The following is a 16,356-nucleotide window of genomic DNA, read 5'->3' as shown; positions in this document are numbered from 1 at the left end:
CAGTCAGTACCTTGTAACAAACTGCAACTCCCAGAATTCTTTGGAGGAGGCCGTGACTGTTTAAAGTGGTATCATAATGCTTTAAGTATTTGGTGACCTCCAGTGCAAATGAAAAAAATATATATAATAAGGTAAAGCCATATCGTTGTGATTTTACCACCTCAGAAAATAATGTGAGAATCAGGCCGCGTTTGTTTCTTTGGAGGAGGAATGGCCTGCATCACCACAGCAGCTTTTAGTTTCCTAGCATGTGAGAGCCAATGTGGTATGGTCCGTGTCAGACTTAGAAGTGGGAAGAGCCGAGTTCAGAAATATCCCTTCAGTCGTGAAGCACACAGGGTTCGTCTCTCTCAGGCATGCTCCCTAGCACCTCACAGAACTGTTGTTAGCACCAAAGTTTGCAGAAAGAGAAGGAAATAACTATATTGCTTTGTATGCAGCGCCATGGAAGATGATTCAGATGTAAATGCGGTGCTTTTTTCTGGGGGGTATGCTGAGGTATGCATACCCCTAAACATTTTCTGAATCTAACGGGAGAAGAAACTAAAAATTTAAATTTTTTTAGTTTTTTCTTTAGCGTGGTGAATCGTCAGTTCCATTGAACAGCACAGTGAATTGTCACTTCCATTGCTACCTCCAATGGCGGCCTCATTTCCTGCCACGGTGTTTCCTGAGTCTCAGATGGAAGCGAGCATTTAATGTGTGAAGTAGGAGTTGGAATCTAGCACGGTGATTGGTCAGTTTCATTGCTACCACCTCCAGTGGTGGCTTAATTTCCTTTTCCGGTGATTTTCTTGAGTCAAACTGAGAATACCCCTCAACATTTTTTTTAGAAAAAAACCCACTGTTTGTAAAGAGATAATATCTGTGGAGGTAGTAAAGGGTAGCATCAGTTGCTGTGTCTTAGGGCTGGTTCCTTTCCAGCAAGGCTTTCCCCCATATTGCCACGTAGTTAGGCCTGCTCCGTCTGTTATATTCCCTACATCAGCAGTGAGTAACCAATCTTTATCAAAAGAGTCGAGTGATGTGCTCTGTTAAATGGGTCTTTCTGTCTTTTCTTTTTTTGTAAATAGTTGCCTCTTGGGGAGGCAGAAGGGAAATCAGGTTCAGTACTGTGGCACAGGGTGGGGGATCAAAATCTCTCCCCTCCCCCCAGCTGCTATTTCTCACAGTGATTGTTTCATTAACATTAGCTATCCTGCTGTCCCCATATTTATATATTATCCTTATATCCTGCCTCAGTGAGGTATACATTTTTCTCCCCTTCCCACTTTATCCTTGCAACAATCCTGTGAGGTAGGTTGCATTGAGAGATAGCAACCGGCCCAAGGTCACCCAGTGAACTTTTTGGCTAACTGGGGATTGATTGTCCTGACTTTCTCCAACTGCTTTGGATCTGACCCTGCCTTGTCCTCCTCCCCCAAATCCTGCTTAGGTTCCCGCCCCAATTTCTCAACATATTTATGGGTTCAGAACGTATTCTGAATCTCTTGCATCAACTTATCCCTAGGCTTGCTCCTAGAGACGACCCATTCCCCACATTGTTGCAGCTTGTCTTCAAGGGGGAAATATATGTGCTGTTTCAGGTCTTTATAGGTCCTTCTAAAGCCTTTGTTGTTTTGCTATCATTGTGCATTAAAAGTTCCATGAAAATGCAGGCCAAGCATTACCTCTGGATAACAGCAATGAAGGCCAGTGCAGAAAAATAGCATTAAAATTATATTTTTATTGCTTAGGTTTCTGTTCCAATGAAAGGTAAAAACAATGCTACTTTCTGCTTTTGATTAACCAACCTTCTCAAATAGAAATCTGGGAGATTGATTTTCTCCCAGAGTTGCTTTGTTTGCTGTTCAGTTGCCTTCCTTAGTAAAATATGTACTTGGAATATGGAGCCAGCACTTTAAAATCCTCTCCTTCTGTCCCTGTCTCTCTTCTGATTTCATATATGAAATATGAAGTTGTATTTTCCACCCCCTCGGAGTTCTGCAAACACTGCTCTTTTTCCCTCCATTAAAAAATCAACTTTATGTTTTTGTTACTCTTCTCTTTTTTTAAAAAATAGGGCATAAATTATTGGCAAGGACAACGCTTTGTCATGGCAGACCTTCTCAGCCAGCAAAGCAGGTCTGCATGCGTTTTATCACCACCACTAGTTTATTAATCACCTTCTAAACCACCGTTTCCAGGCAATTTACACATAAGATAATTAAAAACAGTTAAAAGCACAAATGCAACAAAGACACTTAAAACAAGTAGACACCCACAATAAAGGTCCATTTATCCAGCTGGGGGACATAGCTGTCAACGTTTCCCTTTTTTAAAGGGAAATTCCCTTATTCTGAATAGGATTCCTCGCAAGAAAAGGGAAAAGTTGACAGCTATGCTGGGGAAGCTTGTCGGAACTCACGTCTGGAAAGTTCAAATAGTGGACACCTGTCGTATTTTGCAATAAATGAGACTAAGACAAATTAAAGCTCCAATGAACTTTTCTAAACACCTTACATCTTGCCCCAAAAGGCTTGCTTTATGTAGTAAATGAGTGACTCCAGTGACAGCTGCTCCAATTTCCTCTTTGAAGTACAAATTTACTAAATGCAGGGGGTTTTCTCTTTCACCTGGAGCATTCAAAATTAGGGCGCGCGCACACCCCCCCCCCCCAGAACTTGACACCCGAAGTAGCCCAGCCACTTCCATATTGTACTTCGTCCCCAGCCCCACAAGCTGTTCTTGGACTCCCATCAGCCCCAGTCATAGAATTGTAGAGTTAGAAGCATGGCCTGTTGCCAGGGATGATGGGAGCTGTAGTCCAGCAACATCTGGTTAGCCAGAATAGTAGTTCTGACTCGTGTAAAGCCGATTCCTATGTTCCTGTATGTATGCGTCCCACCTTACGTACAGTAATAGCTGCCACACAGCTCCATTCAGAGCAGCAGCAGTTGCCATATTGAATCTGAAGCGGCCTTGACGTACTGGTTGTGATATATAAATGAGACAGATTTATTGTTTGGGTAGTTGTGAAAACACATTATGTATTGAGTCAGGCAGCAAAATGTTTCCAAGGCTGTTCTCTTAGCTGGCATTCTTTGAAATTCTGTTCATATATTCTTATGCCACTTCTGTGCGGTGCAGCGTATATTGTAATCGACTCTCAGCTAAAACATGTCACCAGTATTTTTAGTAATCCACCCTCCCCACCCCTCCACAATCATCAGTTGAACAGAAAGGATGGAGCAAAATGCTGTTGACATAATACCCCAGATGAATGGGCAATAAACAGAAGTTGGATAAGTTGGATGGTGCCCTGTTATTTAAACTAGGGGTGGCAAACTGGAAGCCCAGTGGCTGCAACTAGCTCCCATCCTGACTTACCTGGCTCCTTCCCCAGTTTCCCTGTACCAAGTTGGGTGTGCAAGGCAGTGCTCATTAACCTCACAGATGCCCCTGCTGATATGCGTATGCTTCTAGGACCACATTCACACCATGCGCTTAAAGCACTATGGTACCACTTGAAACAGTCATGGCTTCCCCTAATGAATCCTGGAAATGGTAGTTTTATGTACTAAGCTTGGATCCTAGAACAATAGGCAAGTAGGATCCTAGAACACAACAGCTGATTGGCTGATTCTGCTTCTCTCCTGGAGCCTGATTGGTCTTTTCCTGTAAGCCAATCAGACGGGACTCATTGTGTAAATAATGTATATAAAAGCCTGAGGTTTGGGGGGGGGGGCAATTCAATCACTGTTTTACAAGTTGCAATAAAGAGCATGAAATCACTACAGGACTCCAAGTATATTTCAGGTAGTTTGCTAAGGGTGCTGAGAGCCAACAAGAGACCCCTATTCCCCCTCCCACAGCTACAATTTTCAGAGTGGTTTAACAATCCTCCCCTCTTCCCAGGGAACTATATATCAGATGCTGGGAATTACAAGTGAGGAAAGCGGTGTACTGTGCAGGATTTCTGTAGGCATCTGGTTGGCCAATGTGAGAACAGGATGCTGGACTAGATGTTCCTCTGTCTGTAATCTAAGATTTCCCCCACTTTTTGAGCACAACTCTTATTTCTTCATTCTGATTTCCTTGCAGTTTTTCTCTCATGGTTGCCTAACATTACTCACAATCTATAAGCTGTAGCCTTCTTGCTACAGTGATCTATTCAGCTTTTCATTTCTATTTTAATACTATGATTGACACGGCCCTTGGTATAGACTGGATTTTAATTCCTTGCCAGCCATAACTATGTGCAGTTCTTATTGCATAACTAGTTTTTTTAATGCTGCTTTTTTGCTATTCTTTTAAATAATGAAGCCATTAATTATTTTTTATTTTACTTTATTATTATTTTTATTTTTTAAAAAAGACACTTCCTATTGCAATTGGTTTTAAACCAGGGATGGATTATGAAAATGGAGCAAATGAAACCTATTGCTAGTAAAATACAGGAATTAGTGTTTAATTCAGTGAGGGGGAGCTTGCAGCCCTCCCAGTGTTGGACTCCAACTTCCATCAGCCCCAGTGAGCATGAAGAATGGTCAGGGTGATGGGCATTGTAGTCCAACAACATCTGGAGGGTCAAACATGTTTTCCTCACCTGTTTTAAACTGTTTTATTTCTGGCTTTTATTCTTATTTACAGTCGTACTTTGGAAATCAAACAGAATCCGTTCTGGAAGTCCATTCGACTTCCAGAACGTTTGACTTCCAAGGCAGGGCTTCCGATTGGCTGCAGGAGCTTCCTGCAGCCAATCAGAAGCCACAGAAGCCCCACTGGACGTTCAGCTTCCAAAAGAACGTTCGCAAACCGGAACACTCACTTATGGGTTTGCGGCGTTCAGAAGCCAAAGCGTTCGACTGCTAAGGCGTTAGTCAACCAAGGTACGACTGTATTCCTTTTATATATTGCTGTTTGTAGTGTGTGTGTGTGGCTGGGCTGGATGAATCCCTAGCCGGAATTAAGATTGCTGGAAGAAATATCAACAACCTCAGATATGCAGATGACACAACCTTGATGGCAGAAAGTGAGGAGGAATTAAAAAACCTTTTATTGAGGGTGAAAGAGGAGAGCACAAAATATGGTCTGAAGCTCAACATCAAAAAAACGAAGATCATGGCCACTGGTCCCATCACCTCCTGGCAAATAGAAGGGGAGGAAATGGAAGCAGTGAGAGATTTTACTTTCTTGGGTTCCATGATCACTGCAGATGGTGACAGCAGCCACGAAATTAAGAGACGCCTGCTTCTTGGGAGGAAAGCAATGGCAAACCTAGATAGCATTCTAAAAAGTAGAGACATCACCTTGCCAACAAAGGTCCGTATAGTAAAAGCCATGGTTTTCCCAGTAGTGATGTATGGAAGTGAGAGCTGGACCATAAAGAAAGCTGATCGCCGAAGAATTGACGCTTTTGAATTATGGTGCTGGAGGAGACTCTTGAGAGTCCCATGGACTGCAAGAAGATCAAACGCATCCATTCTTAAGGAAATCAGCCCTGAGTGCTCACTGGAAGGACAGATCGTGAAGCTGAGGCTCCAATACTTTGGCCACCTCATGAGAAGAGAAGACTCACTGGAAAAGACCCTGATGTTGGGAAAGATGGAGGGCACAAGGAGAAGGGGACGACAGAGGACGAGATGGTTAGACAGTGTTCTCGAAGCTACAAACATGAATCTGACCAAACTGCGGGTGGCAGTGGAAGACAGAAGTGCCTGGCGTGCTCTGGTCCATGGGGTCACGAAGAGTCGGACACGACTGAACGACTAAACAACAACAACAACAACAGTGTGTGTGTGTGTTTTACTATTTTTGTAAACTGCCTTGAGGTATTTGAAGAAAAAGTGGGGTATTAATAATTTAAATAAGTACTTTTAAGCATCCCATTAAACTAATCTGTTTGATCTGATATCAGCCTGATAAAGTGCTGAGATATCTGAGGCTGGATACTGGAAGCTCCTATAGAAAGGGAAGCTCTGAGCAATGGGATAAAGCTGACTACAGTATTAGCAGCCTTCATTACTAGCCACCCCAATGCTCAGCATTTCTCTTTCACAGGTTTCCCCTATTGTTTTGTAAACAGAGCTTCTGCATTGCCCTGATTCAGCTAGCTAGATATCATTGAGTGCTAGATATCATTGCCTCTTTATGTGCTGCCATAGGAAAAGTTCCATTTAAACTCTGGGGAATCATTGTACTTGTGCTCTGAACAACATCCGCACAAGTATGTGTGGCTGGGGAAACTCAGCCAGATGGGCGGGGTATAAGTAATAAATTATTATTAATAATATTATAGCCACAACACATGGGAAGCTTCCATGGAAGAGCTGATCTTATATTTGGTGAAGGAGGCTGGCGAAATTGGCATATGTTGAGGGTGTCAAGTATGAAGCAGGGAAACAAATGAATCTGTGCCTTAAATAACAACATTTAAGTGCCTCCCTGTCTTCCAGGGTTCAGATACCATATGTCAGCTGAAGAACGAACCCACCTGTTCGTTATTTATAGATGATGCAGCAGAATCATTGGTGCTGTTTGGGAGGGAAACAGAGGGCTGAAGATAAGGAGGAATGAGCGCAATCTCAGATTAGCGCTATCACACTTTCAAGGCGTTCCTCTTCACTTAAGAGGAGGGACTGATGCCCTCCACGCTCAGAGTGGAATGCAGCTCCGGAGAACCCTGGAACCCTGGTTGTACAGGAACATGCATGGATGAAGGCGATATATAAAATTGTTAACAAGTTTAGTGGCAGTAGAATGGTTTGAGTGCTATTGAACAAGTAGTTGTTACTGGATGATTTGTGTGAACAAATTGCAAGGCATGTGTTAGCAGGGTGAGTGTTGTTGTGCATGTTTGTTCTTTAAACTACTTGGAGACTGTCTCATTAAGCTGTGTGCGACTGTGTTAAATGATAAATAAACAAATATTCATTGCAAATGTATTTGCATTGTTTTGATGCCATTTTATTCCATTGGCACCGTCTTCTCAGTGTATTCTTTTCCTTCCTCTTCTTTACTCTTACCGTGCTTTAATCTGTGTCCCATGCATTCCCACCCACAATGATGCTGCAGCATGACAATACCATGGGTGTCTTTGGAGAATAAACTATTTGCTCCTTTAAAAACAAGTTACTGGCAATACAACGTCAATACAATTTATTAAGAGGTGGAAGGGGAGAACTTGACACAGATGTGCTGTTTTCAGCAGCATAACCTGAAGCTAAAATAATCTCATAGAGTTCGATCCAGGGCCAATTCTACTCAGAGGAGGTCCATTATCATTAAAAGGCATGGTGAACTTGGGTCCATTTTCAGCTTTCAGCTTCTGCTGAGATTCCTGCATTGCAGGGGGTTCAACTGGGGTTGAAGACACTTGGGGTGCCTTCCAACTTTACAATTCTATGATTCTGATTAATTTCAGTGAGTTTACTCCGAGTAGGACTTAACGGCATGCAACCCATAGAGAACTGTCCATGGTACTGAGGTTTTCTTGTAAATCAAGAATAGATTTTCAGAGCATTCGGATCACATTAAAAAACCTTGCTGGTTCTGATAATCAGGACTCCAGAATTTGTGGAAACCAGCAGAGTTTTGATATATGGAATACGATGCTCGCTGCAGTTAACTGAACGAATTTGTTGGCTGTGTGTTACAGTAATCATATTGGGTTTATTATTATTTTTTTACTTTGCTAGACATCTCAATTTATAAAGGCTGAAGTTCACATATTGATTTGAAAGGACTGACTCGATTCCCCCCCCCCCCCGCGCTGGTTTAATTTAATGTCAGTTCACTTGGTGCGGGTTTCCCCCTGTGTCCTTCTAAACGAAGTCTTCATTTATTTCCTTTTTTGTTTCTGAAAACTTACAGCACAGCCAAGTACAGCGTGGTGACATTTCTACCTCGATTCTTGTATGAGCAGATCAGAAAAGCGGCTAATGCTTTCTTCCTCTTCATTGCCTTACTGCAGGTAGGCCTCTGTTGCGAAATTAAACGGACCACATTTGTTACTCGGTTTAATATAATTACAAGTGAATGTTCTGGGCATATCTTTCCTATAGCAATGATGAAACCCCCGAACTGTGGACCTCACCATTGCATGACACAGTGATCATGCTCCATAGAATCAATGGGAGTGATTAACAGCAAATGCTTCCAGGCTGTTGTTCTGTGCTAAGGGCTTCCAACATCATGCCTTTCCTGATGTTTGTGGACTACAACTCCCATAACCCTTGGCCATACTGGCCGGGTCTGATGGGAGTTGCAGTTCATCAACATATGGAGGCTAACATGTTGTCTACCTCCATATGTAAGAGTATCAGAACAGAGCTGGGACCGAGGGTAGCATTAACTAAACCTAGACCTGGAGGATGTGTTCTCCAGCTTAGGGTCTCTGAGGCTCAGGCTAGAGTAAAACAGGCCTATTGACCACACAAAGGGAGAAAGCCAACCTGTATTTGAAATGATCCTGGGATGCTTCAGTCAGGAGCCTTTGTATTGTTTGCCAATTGAAAGGGGTCAGTGTTACACACCCCTTGTGTCCCTTAGCAGAGCTCTGAGACCTGAGCCCATGCAGTCCAATGCAGCTTGCTAGGTTAGGCCCTAGTTTCAGAGGCTAGTGACGCATTGCACCACATTTATGTTGTAGAGCCCTAACACTGGTTTTTAGAAACAAAACGTTCAAGACAAGGGAATTTATACTGGAGAAGCACCAAGGGGGAGGAGATGCTTCACCCTTGCATTGCCCAGTCGTTCTCTACTCTAAATCACCCCACCAAACAATATTTCCTTCTGTATTTGGAATCCCATGGAAGAAAAGCGGTAGAGAAAAGGTCACAATTTGGAGTAGAGAAGCAGCAGGTAAAGAATAGATTTAAGTTACCCTCACCGCTCACCTTTCAACTACAAGTTCTTCCCTCCAGAGGTTGCTTTTCATTTAGCAAATGGCATCAGGAATTTTGGCTTTTTTCTCTCAGTACTTTCACAGTAGGAGAAAACATTGGTCATAGCCATAACATAATTTTTTTTCCCTTTTCAGCAAATTCCAGATGTCTCACCAACTGGAAGATATACCACCTTGGTGCCACTGCTATTTATTCTCACGGTTGCTGGCATCAAGGAGATTATTGAAGACTATGTGAGTATACATTGGGCATTTGGGTGAAATAGGCTAACCATCTATTGTTGGAGGGGAAGCGCCGTAGCTCAGTGGCAGAGCATCTGCTTTGCATGCAGAAGGTCCCAGGTTCAATTCCTGGCATTTCCAGGCAAGGAGAGACTCCTGTTTGAAATACTGGAGAGCCACTGCCAGTCAGTGCAGGCAGCACTGAGCCAGATGGGCCAATGGGTTGACGTAGTATAAGGCACTTCTGTCTTTTCTAACCAATGTTCCTCCGATCCTTTGAAACTTAGATGTGGTCATGCAAGAGACATTTGTGTGTATGGGGCAGGAGCCTATAGAGACACCCGTGGACACCTTGCATTCAAAGGACACCAATTGTGCATTGGGATGTATTAGTTATTTATGCACAGTATTTTTTGCTCTATAAGACTCACTTTTCCCCTCCTAAAAAGTAAGGGGAGATGTGTGTGCGTCTTATGGAGCAAATGCAGGCTGCGCAGCTATCACAGAAGCCCGAGAAGCAAGAGGGATTGCTGCTTTCACTGCGCAGTGATCCCTCTTGCTGTTCTGACTTCTGAGATTCAGAATATTTTTTTTCTTGTTTTCCTCCTCCAAAAACTAGGTGCGTCTTGTGGTCTGGTGCGTCTTATAGAGCGAAAAATACGGTAGTTTCCTGATACTTAATTCCACCCTGCCATTGCAGCCAGAATCATTACAGAACCATACAAGAAGAACAAATGTGCTAAGAGCAGAGCAGGAAATCAGGCCTTTGACTCTCTCTCTCAACTCATCTACCTAGAAGTGGCCATTCCATCAGACTGTAAGAGGATACTGGATTAGATGAGCACCCCCCTCTGATTCATGAGGGTTCTTCTGTTGTTACAAAGATTAATTTTATATTCTGAGATAAGCCCCACTGAGTTCAGTGGGACTTACTGATAGGTGAGTCCATGAGGGTCTGTAGTCTTAATGGGCAGCACTGCTCGGTTATATGAACTCTGTCATATGACCTGCCTCATTACCAAAGTTCTCACAGCACATCTGAAATACAACAATGGGAGGGATTCAACATAGCTCTGAAGGACTTGTGCATTTGGGGAAGGAAGTCCACTCACACAACAAGACTTTTCCACCCTCTCGTCCCCTGCTGCTTACCCCTTAAACGTGATTTGGGGTTTCCCCCAACCCTCCAGAGCAAATGCAAGGGGGGACAGTCTTGCTGCTTTTTTTGGACCTTGTTCCATGCACAAAACAACTTAGTTAAACCCTGCCCTATGGGTTGCTCTGGAGATGCAAAGGCGTGCACACATTTCCCATCAGCTTTTAGATGTTCCAGTTGCCGCTATGCTTCTGAGTCTTTTGGCCACAGCAGGTCCCCCGGGGTACGACCTTGCCCCAGAAATCGGTGCTAGAGCTGCCAGTTCTTAGTCCCTACCTGAGCAATTTTTCATCATTTGCACTTATTGCTGTGGCCAGTGACCAAGCCTGATGCGTGGTGCCCAGATAATGGTTTGCAGGGACATGATGGAGGGCTGAAAAATAGCTCTCGCTTTGTATGTAGAAAGTTCCAGGTTCAATCCTGGTGCCTCCAGTTAAAAATAGATCAGGTTGCAATTGATGAGAAGGGCCTTTGCCTGAGACCCTGGAGAGCTTTTGTCAGTCTGAACAGACGAGGCTTTGCTAGGTGGACAGCCTTAACCAACCTGGTATTCTCCAGAAGCTTTGGACTACAACTTCCATCATCTGATTCCATTGAGTATGTTGGCTGGGGCTGATGGGTGTTGTAGTTTCTTCTTCTTTGGTGATCACTTGTAGCTGAGTATGATTGTCTTCCATAAATATGGTTTTAACAGTGAGTCCGTAAGTGACTGTGGAGGCCAATTCTGGATCTACACGTTCTTCCACAGTGGGGACATAGGGTTCCGGGTGGGAGTTGATCATGGTGTGGATTTGCCAAGCTAGCCTTCCTCTTAGCACGTTTCTCCCTTGCGTCCTGAGTTTGAGCATGTTCAAAGCCCATGACACCTTTGGTAAAGGCTGTTCTCCAACGGGAGCGCTCGCAGGCCAGTGTTTCCCAGTTGTCAGTGATTATACTACATTTTTTTAGATTTGTCTTGAGACAGTCTTTAAACCTCTTTTGTTGACCACCAGAATTATGCTGGTTGTAGTTTAAAGCATCTAGAGGCTCTGGGTTAGAGAAGCCTTGTCAGACCTTTGATAAGGCAGCCTCTTTTGTTCCTGACGTGATGCAGTCGTAGTGCTAAAATTTAGCAGACCCGGCCCTGTAAGTTGCCTGGAGAGAGGTCACCTCCTGGGAACCACAATTCAGCTAATTTCTTTGGAGGAAAAAAATGGATAGAAAAGTGCAGCAAACAAAACTAATTACTTCATCACAGACATCCATCAAAGAGAATTAAAACTGTAGCTGTAACAGAGCCTTCCTCAACAAGAGGTTTCTGAGCCACTGTGCAGGCAGAAACTCCCCATGTGTGTCTCTTTGGATCCTAGCCAAATTCATTTGGCATTTCTTTGCAGACAAAACATTTCAGCTTTACCTTGAGACAGACCTTTAAAGCCCCGTTCCTATTGAACACTGATGAAGTTATGCCACCGAAATAATCCGTCCTTTCAGAAGTTTCTGCCCAGGGCTCCACGGTGTCTGCACAGCCTTGGAATTACTGGCACAAAGTTGCATTTTTATTTTATTTTATCTAAAATGTATAGGTGAAGCAATATACCATGTGTTGGACATGGCTCAAAGCCGCTCCCTTGGTTGGTAGAAGGTAGAAGAGCTAAATTTGGAAATGTTTGCCTGCTAGACGCAGGCCAGGAATGGTCCATAATGGGAGAGTGGATTTGGATTGTGGTTTGTTGTGGTTATTGGGTGGCCTTCAGCAGTCTGCCTTATCTTCGCCTCGGTTCCCATCTGTAAAATAGTAACATTATTGACCTAAATCATAGGGCTCTTGTGTGGCTAAATGGAATAAGGATTGAAAAATACTATGCACTCTAAGAGGGCTATTGAGAGTGTTGGGTGAAAATTACTGTAATTTGTTATTTTCCAGCGCTGTCATGCTTTACAGTTCTTGGTTTGCACTATAGCCTGTGGGGGATGTTGAAGTGAAGGCTGTTTACATTTGCAGGAACATAGGAAGCTGCTTTATACTGTGTTAGACCATTTGTCCATATAGTTCAGTATCTTCTACACAGACTGGCAGTGGCTCTTCAGGATTTCACACAGGGTTCTCTGGTGGTGCCAAGATTTGAACATGGAACCTTCTGCATGCAAAGCATTGGATGCCCTGCCTCTGAGCTATGGCCCCTTCTAGCTACAGTGGTATCTCGGGTTAAGTACTTAATTCGTTCTGAAGGTCCGTTCTTAAGCTGAAACTGTTCTTAACCTGAAGCACCACTTTAGCTAATGGGGCCTCCTGCTGCTGCCGTGCGATTTCTGTTCTCATCTTGAAGCAAAGTTCTTAACCCGAGGTACTATTTCTGGGTTAGCGGTGTATGTAACCTGAAGCGTCTGTAACCCGAGGTACCACTGTACTTGAAACCAAAGGTGCGAACTCTTCCTAGTTGCCTCCACAAACCAGTGACTCCCTCCCCAATCCTCATTCCATTCTCTATATTGTGGGGATAATGATACTAACTTGTCTTGCAAGGTGTTGTAAGACTTATCAGGATAATATGAAGCAGGTGGAGCTCTTAGCAAAAGCACCTTGCAAGTACAAAGATTCATTGTGTGCGCATTGGCTGGTCAGCCCATTAGAGAGTTGAAAGGCCTTGATACATTTTGGAACTTGATGCAAACGGTACAGTTCTGTGTTTTGCACACTAAGGGAAATGTCAAGTGTAATAGAAGTGGTCTTGTCTCTCGGTTCCTCTGCTTTGCTTTAGCCTTTTGGGTGCACAGATCACTTTTCTCAGTGTTTCTCCAACTAAATGTTTGTACTTTGACTTCCCAATAGAAAAGACACAAGGCTGACAGTACGGTGAACAAAAAGAAAACAGTGGGTAAGGTCTTCTTTTAATTTTAAATAAAGTACACACAGGGGGGAAAGTCACAACCTGATTGTCTTATTTGTTATTTCATTTATTTCACAAAGTTTATATGCTGCTTGGTTGTAAAAATACAAGCCCTCAAAGCGATTCACGAAAAGGATAAAATGAAACTATCAGTCAAAGACAGTTAAAACAAACGATTGAAAACAGTAAAAAACAACAATCGGCAATGGGGGGGAAATCAAACACATGTCAGCATTTTGCATGTCAGGATAAACTTGTCTATTTTTAGCAGGCACTAAAAAGAGTATAGTGAAGATGCCCATCTGATTGCAATAGGCAGGGAGCTGCAAGGTGTAGGTGCTGCCATACTAAAAGATGGATTTCATACAAATGCGGAACTAATATATATGATTATGGTTTATTTCACTCTCAATAAACCATGATCTGTAGCAAAGGTTTGTTTTGGGCTCACTGATCATGATTTACTTGAACTTTTGGAGGCAGCACTAAGCTAAGGATCATGGTTCCTTCCTTCCATATGTTAGCAGGGAATGGAAAAGTTGTCCAGATAAAAGCATTTATAGGAAGCCAGCAGCTATGGTTTACTGTGACGTGCAAAGTGGGTCAAGGATTACTTTTGGTTTCAATAATTTGTGATTTATGACTAAATTCTAATATAACCTGCACAAGAAAGAATTGGGAGAAAGTATATAATTGTTTGGGACGCGGGTGGCGCTGTGGGTAAAAGCCTCAGCGCCTAGGGCTTGCCGATTGAAAGGTCGGCGGTTCAAATCCCCGCGGCGGGGTGCGCTCCCGTTGCTCGGTCCCAGCGCCTGCCAACCTAGCAGTTCGAAAGCACCTCCGGGTGCAAGTAGATAAATAGGGACCGCTTACTGGCGGGAAGGTAGACGGTGTTTCCGTGTGCGGCTCTGGCTCGCCAGAGCAGCGATGTCACGCTGGCCACGTGACCCAGAAGTGTCTCCGGACAGCGCTGGCCCCCGGCCTCTTGAGTGACATGGGTGCACAACCCTAGAGTCTGTCAAGACTGGCCCGTACGGGCAGGGGTACCTTTACCTTTATATACAGTGGGGCCTCGCAAGACGAAAAGAATCCGTTCCGTGAGTCGCTTCGTCTAGCGGTTTTTTCGTCTTGCGAAGCAAGCCCATTAGCGGATTAGCGCTATTAGCGGTTTAGCGGCTATTAGCAGCTATTAAAGGCTTAAGGGATTAGCGGATTAGCTATTAAAAGGCTATTAGCAGCTTAGTGCCTTAGAAAAAGGGGGTGGGGAGCGGAAACCCCCCCCCCAGGAATCGCAAGACATTTTCGTCTTGCGAAGCAAGCCCATAGAGAAATTCGTCCTGCGAAGCACCTCCAAAACGGAAAACCCTTTCGTCTAGCGGGTTTTCCGTCTTGCGAGGCATTCGTCTTGCGGGGCACCACTGTAATTGTTTAGATGCCACGTGTTGGTAATTAGTCATGATTGGAAGTTTTGCCTTTTGCCTAATTATTATAAGTAGTACCTGATTACACTGCGCCAAGGGGGCACGAAACGACACTGCATTATTGTCATCATCAATCCTGCAAGAACGTGCCTTATCCCGCTTTAATTACTGTATTCATTATTTCTCTTTGTGTTCCTGTTCCTTTGTCTTATTTGTTGTATTGTCGTGGGCAATGGCAGATTCAAATCTAAATAAATGAAAATGAGAAATGCTTTATTTCGACTGAGTGATTAATGCCGTGTTCTGCATTATTTCACACAGCCCCATTGTCTCTAATTACACAAAGGTAGAAATAGGCATCAATTGGGTTGGAGCAATCAGTGACAATGCAGTCACCGCACTTGTCTCAAGCTCCACCATGGTGTATAATTGCATAGAATAGTATATTGTATATGATGAGCTGCCTGAGTATATTTAGATCCATTCCCTTAAGTGATTTTAGCAGTGGCAATCCATATCTGAGAGAGAAATAATTACACTGGTTTATACAATTACTTGCAAGCTCCCGTTTTTAAATTAAAATGCTCAGTATTGACTTTTGGCTGAGGTTTTGGCAGAACATCAGGTTTTCTTTCTTTGATCTAAAGCATACTTTATGGGTCAAAATTCAGTGCCCATTCCCCCCCCCCCCATTTTAATGTTGTAGATTTATCTGAAATAATGACAGGTTATCTTGAGCTGGTTATGAGAACAAGCCTCCTCCAGTTCTGGGCCTGTGATTTCCTCTTCTTCCTCCTCTGGTGCAGCTTGGATCTGGAATTCAGAAACTTTCCCCTGTACTCTTTTATGAACTATAGCTTTCTGGGTCTGGTATACACATAAAACTAAACCATGGCTCAGTGTTATGTGTGAACCTACCCTGGCCACCTATGTATGGTTTGTGAACTATTGTGAAAGGTTACTCACTAACCAAAGTTTTTAGTTGGTTTGTCAACCTTAGCTAACGTTAATCTTGGTTTAGTGTTACATATCGACTGGGCCTCCTCCTTAACTATGGCTAAGGAGTTGTCATTACCCAAAAGCTACAGAGTCACTAGTGAAGAACAGCAAAATATTCAAGCCACTCTCAAGACTCAGCTCCTCTTGCTGGTGCATTAAACTGTTTTGTGATGTAATTGTGAGGTTTAAGTGATTGTGTGATGCCCCAGCTTTAACTAAGTTATATAGATGATTGCCCACATTAACCATGGATAGCCTTAGTCATGGTTTAGCATGTGCAAACAAGGCCAGACTGTGGTTCATTTTAACGTTGGTTAGTGGGAAGAAGCCAGCTTCAACCCATAGTTTGTGAAGCTGACTTATTTTTCGCTGGGTGTTTGGAGGACATACTAACTGTAGTTAATTCTAAACTGGAAGTTTCCAATGTGCTCTTCACAGTCACAATGGCAAAAACATGGGGAGTGTGCAGGGGAAGGGATAAGCTAGGCTTATTCTCATAATGCTAAACCATACAAATGTGGCCACTTAGAACTTCACATTAATGGAGGAATTTGGGGTTGTTTCAGCAACTGCTAGAACAAATCTGGTCCCTGGGGGAGTTCTGCTTGACCCCCAATTGCCAACCCGATGAAAAAAGAAAGCTGTAGCATTAAAACTTGCTTGTAGAGCATGTTGGGGAGATGGCAGGGTCCTCCGAGCCTCCCCACTCTACTTTCTTTTTAGAGTGATCAATGACTCATAGACCGATCAGTGATAGGGAACACATTAATATGTGATAATTTCTTTTTAAGAGAAAAAGAT

The 16,356-nt window shown here is 43.4% G+C and overlaps 1 protein-coding gene across 12 annotated transcripts in view; it reads left to right on the top strand.

Moving 5' to 3' along the window:
* The window catches only part of ATP8A2 (ATPase phospholipid transporting 8A2), a 327,202-nt gene that overhangs the window by 55,903 nt on the left and 254,943 nt on the right, over positions 1–16,356 (top strand). For 10 of the 12 annotated variants that reach the window (XR_014510327.1, XM_083437037.1, XM_083437042.1 and 7 more), the window contains 3 exons: positions 7,855–7,954; positions 9,023–9,121; positions 13,078–13,123. Coding sequence is in view for 8 of the 12 variants with exons in the window: in XM_083437037.1 (XP_083293163.1) it covers positions 7,855–7,954; positions 9,023–9,121; positions 13,078–13,123 (245 nt within the window). In the remaining 4 variants the exon portion in view is untranslated. Of the gene's footprint in view, positions 1–7,854; positions 7,955–9,022; positions 9,122–13,077; positions 13,124–15,798; positions 15,869–16,356 lie in introns of those variants that run through there. The other 2 variants (XM_083437034.1, XM_083437035.1) reach the window with 2 other exon arrangements.

The sequence above is a fragment of the Podarcis tiliguerta genome (assembly GCF_965153285.1).
Source record: "Podarcis tiliguerta genome assembly, chromosome: 4".
NCBI classification, from domain to species: Eukaryota; Metazoa; Chordata; class Lepidosauria; order Squamata; family Lacertidae; genus Podarcis; species Podarcis tiliguerta.
The sequence above is the reverse complement of the archived record's forward strand: the minus strand, read 5'-3'. Positions and strand labels throughout refer to the sequence as shown.